The sequence below is a fragment of the Dioscorea cayenensis genome, unplaced genomic scaffold (assembly GCF_009730915.1).
Source record: "Dioscorea cayenensis subsp. rotundata cultivar TDr96_F1 unplaced genomic scaffold, TDr96_F1_v2_PseudoChromosome.rev07_lg8_w22 25.fasta BLBR01001872.1, whole genome shotgun sequence".
Classification (NCBI taxonomy): domain Eukaryota; kingdom Viridiplantae; phylum Streptophyta; class Magnoliopsida; order Dioscoreales; family Dioscoreaceae; genus Dioscorea; species Dioscorea cayenensis.
In genome coordinates, this window is record NW_024088263.1 from 3,924 (window position 1) to 8,463 (window position 4,540).

General features: G+C 45.6%; 1 protein-coding gene across 1 annotated transcript; it reads right to left on the minus strand.

Annotated features, from left to right (window-relative positions):
* Positions 1–700: 700 nt before the first annotated feature.
* On the minus strand, positions 701–3,493 carry LOC120257111. Its single transcript, XM_039264721.1, has 5 exons — positions 3,072–3,493; positions 2,275–2,384; positions 1,752–1,891; positions 1,091–1,254; positions 701–995 (listed from the first exon to the last, which is right to left on the minus strand). Exons 1-5 carry the CDS (start codon positions 3,491–3,493, stop codon positions 701–703), a joined length of 1,131 nt encoding a protein of 376 aa, XP_039120655.1.
* Positions 3,494–4,540: the final 1,047 nt, after the last annotated feature.

Below are 4,540 nucleotides of genomic sequence, written 5' to 3' on the forward strand. Positions count from 1 at the left end.
GATAAAAATGGTATCTTGTGTCGATGTGTTTGCTCCTCTCATGATGGACAGGATTCTTGCACAAAGATATAGCTGATTTGTTATCAATTTTCAATTCAACTTTCTCTGGTTCCTTCTTTAGTAAATGCGCCATCAAGCGAGCAAGCCATATACCACGGCATGCGGTACGTCGTTGCCCATAATATATTCGACCTCACAAGATGAAAGTGCCACAATCTTTTTGCTACGTGACAACCATGTGATCAAACTTGAACCAATGAAGAAAAGCGATTACCCGTTGTGCTTTTGCGGTCATCAACATCACCCGCTAAATCGCTATCACAATAGCCAACTAGCTTTGGCTCTAAGCTGCCCTTTTTCTCATAATAACAACCAAAATTCAAAGTCCCACTTACATACCTCAAAATATGCTTTACAACAGCCAAGTGTTGAGTTGTGGGTGATTCCATGAATCGCTCACAATCCCAGCAGCAGTAAGCGATATCCGATCTTGTGTTAATCAAATATACGTAGGGCTCCCTACAATGCTCCTGTACTTTATTGTGTCTACAGTAGGATCTTCACTCTTCTTGCTTAATTTGAGTCGGTTCTCTATGGGTGTTTGGCAAGGATTACAACCTTTCATACACGATTGTTCAACAATCTTTGCTTTGCATACCCGACTTGGCACAAAGACACACCATGAGATGATTGTTTGACTTCAATGCCCAAATAGTAGCTCGAGCAATCCAAGATCACTCATCTTGAATAATTTCTTCATTTGATTCTTGAATTCAATAATGGCGCTCACTATTGAACCTGTAATAATTAAGTCATCAACATATACTCCCACCAATAGCACTAAGCCATCATGCTCCTTCTTGTACACTGCATGCTCAAGTGGACTCCTCTCAAAACCAAGTGAAACTAGACTCTTGTCTAGCTTGTAGTTCCATGCTCGAGGTGCTTGCCGTAGACCATAGAGTGCCTTCTTTAGTTTTAATACTAACTGCGGCCTGAGATTGTCAACAAAACCGGGAGGTTGTGATACATATACATCTTCGCTTAGCTCACCATTTAAGAATGCCGACTTGACATCCATATGATGCACCTCCCAACTTCCATGGTCGCCATTGCAATGAGCAACCTCACTGTTTCTAGCCGAGCCACCGGCGCAAACACTTCCTCGAAATCAACTCCTTGCCTTTGTACATAGCCTTTAGCGACAAGCCGAGCTTTGTGTTTCACCACATTGCCTTCTGAATCTTTCTTCACCTTAAAAAAACCCATTTTGAGCCCAATGGATTTGTGACTGCGAGTAGCGAGCCAACTCCCAAGTCTTATTCTCTTTGATGGACTTGATTTCATCATCCATGGCTTTCTTCCAACTCTCTTCCTTCAAGGCCTCTTCATGATTCGCAGGTTCCTCGGAGGACAAGAGGCACAAACCGGAGTACTCTAGCTCATGCACATCGGTGGTGTCATAGAGGGTTCTTCATTGTCGCGATAAGCGTTGTTGCACTCCATCCGAGAATGATGAATTGTTGCTCGGTGGTGATGCCCACTCATATACGCCCGCAGACCCAAGTTGTCGTTGAAGACACCGCCGTTCTTGATGGTGTTGCCAATGGTGTCGATCCTCTGGTGATGCGGCACCAGTTAGTTTGCTCGTTATGCATGTGTGTTGGTGTATACGTATCTTTAGCCTCTTTATTACTTTCCACTCCGGGACTTGTGACGGGAGTTGCACCAAAGCTCCACGGTGAACATACCACTTGGCTCATTAACTTTCTCTTACATTGTATCGTTCCAACTCCACTCCCTTCCTTCATCAAAGACAGCGTCACATGTACCGTAGCCTTCCGAGTACTCGGGTTATAGAATCGGTAGGCTTTTGAACCAGGGTCGTAACCTATAAACACCACAGTAACGCTTTTATCTTCAAGCTTCTTGAGATTTGGAGTTATTACCTTGATATAGGCGACACATCCAAAAAAACACGTAGATGATGCACTTTTTGGCTTCCTTGATTACCATGCTTCATATGGGGTCTTGGCTTCCATGCTTCGATGTTGGCGCTCGGTTTTAGGAGATAGGTCATTTGTCGACACTTTGCTTCACCCCAAAACTTCAGGCACCTTCTTGTTTTTAGGGAGGCTCCTTGCTGTCCCGATGATGGTTTGAGTTACGCCGTTCCGCTCACGCCATTTCTTGAGGGAGTAAAGGCGCGATGAGGAAGCACCTCACTCCATGTTCTTCACAATATGTGTTGAAATCTTTTTGATACAAACTCACCTCCTCTGTCGGTTCGTAGGGCCTTCAGCTTACAATTCACCTCCACTTCAGTTCTTATCTTGATCTTCTTGAAAGCCTCCAATGCTTCATCTTTGCTTTTTGATCGAGAACTACCCACATGAAAGCGTGAGTAATCATCAACAACGAGTAGAAAATACACATTACCCGGCTGGTGTTCTTTGGATTTATTGGACCACATAGAGTCGCATGCATTAATTCGAGAGGTTTTTCATTTCGATATGTGGACGTATGTGGGAATGGACTGCGGTGTTGCTTGCCCGCCAAACATGCTTCACAGATTTGTTCAAGATGCTTGATGTGCGGCAAACCTTCAACCATCTTCATACGAGATAGATTCTTTAGTGCACGGAAGTTAATGTGTCCATAACGAGCATGCCACAACCACTCCTTGTCTTCATACTTTGTTAAAAGGCAGATTGGATGCGTGCGGTTGCTTTGAGAACATACAAAGCGGTTCCATGACTTCTTAACTACGGTCGACAAATTCTTCTCTTGATCATATATGCTCAGATTTGCCATCCTCAAGCACCGTCTTACACCCAGTTCATCAAAGGTGACCTAGACTAATTATATTACTACGAAGACAAGGAATGTAGTAGACACCAGTCAGTATCTTGTGTTCTCCCGTCAGTCCTTTGAGAAGAACCGATTGCGCCCGTGTATCTCCACCACAGAGCCATCACCAAACTTGACTGTGCCCATTACAGATGTGTCCAGATCAGTGAACACCTCTACACACCCAGTCATGTGATTGCTAGCCCCGAGTGTCTAAGTACCACAGCTCGCTACAACATTTTCCGTCGACTCCCAGGTTGGGCTTAACATTGTCCTCGTTGAGCAACACTACCTCGCCTCCGTGTTGCTCTGTCTTCGAGAGTTTACATGTCTCGATCATTAACAAGGAGGGTTCATCAGCTTGGTTCTTCTCTACAAGGTGAGTTTTTTTCTCTCTTTGGCTTTTAAGCATTCGAGAGGCAAAATGACCATACTCATTCACGAGTTGAAGCATTTTATTTTTGGTTTTATCGAACTTACGATGTGGCTTCCTCTCGGCATCATCACCGCGCCCACCGCTCTGACTTCGGCCGTGACCACGGCCACTGCCGCGTCCACCACCTTTCTTCACGCCACTGTCAGAGCCTTCGCCGCCCTTCTTATCTTTCACAGACAAAGCCTCCCATTTAGCACGTGTTAACATCAGCTGCCCGCCTTCATCTTTATGATGTCTCCGTCCCTTCGAGAGTTTCTTGAGCGCTCTTAAGCGCCCCTATGGCCTCCATCCTGTCAGCATCGTTGTTATATCTCCCCATTGTTCAATGGTGCCGACAATCGGGAGGAATTTAGTCGGGGACGGCGGCGAACAACTTCTCCACGACATCGTTGTCTTCCACCATAGCTCCAAGTATTAGCATCTCTCCCACCAGCGTGGTGAGTTTTCTGCTGCGAACTCCATGATAGTTTCGGAGTCCCCCATGTACATCCTGTCGAATTGTCTCTTCAACACTTGCACTCGAGCTTTCTTAACGCGATCTTCTCCGACTCGCATCTCCTTGAGTGCATCCCAAGCTTCTTTGGCCATTTCCTTCTCCGTGATGGCCATCATCACGAGTGTCCGGTACCGCTTGAGATATTCTTTGCTAAAGCACCTTGGTCCTTTTCTTCTTCGACCACTCTGATGCCCTCGATCGCCCCCCACACTCCTAACAAGCGCAACAGAATCTTCATCTTCACAGCCCACAGGCCATAGTTGGTATCGATCGGCATGGGATCTCTGAATCGTCACGACACTTCTTGTCGTCGCTGCTTTGCGGAGGATGAGGATTCAATGATGGCGTACGCTCACCGAGTGTCCTTCGTGGTGGTATCTCCATCGTTTCGGCAACCTTAGCTCTGAGACCAAATGTTAGAGCAAAACTAAAGAATTTGGATTTCCCTTTTTTCGGTTTTTCATCAAAACAAACTCTAAGATTATATAACAAATGGGTCAACAACTTGCCCGACTCAACTGCCACGATCCACTTCATCCCACGACCAAGTGTATTGTGGCCTAAACTTCACGCACACAAACATAACAACCACAAGCGTGAACTAACACGTTCTCTAGCAGAATCACGAGCCATCTAATGTGACGTAATTCTACACATGACTCCACTACAACCCCCATACAAAGCGTGGACACAAAATGTAGCGTGGAAACAAACAAACAAACAACTGGATTAACTCTAACAAACTTCCCTGAGAGCCC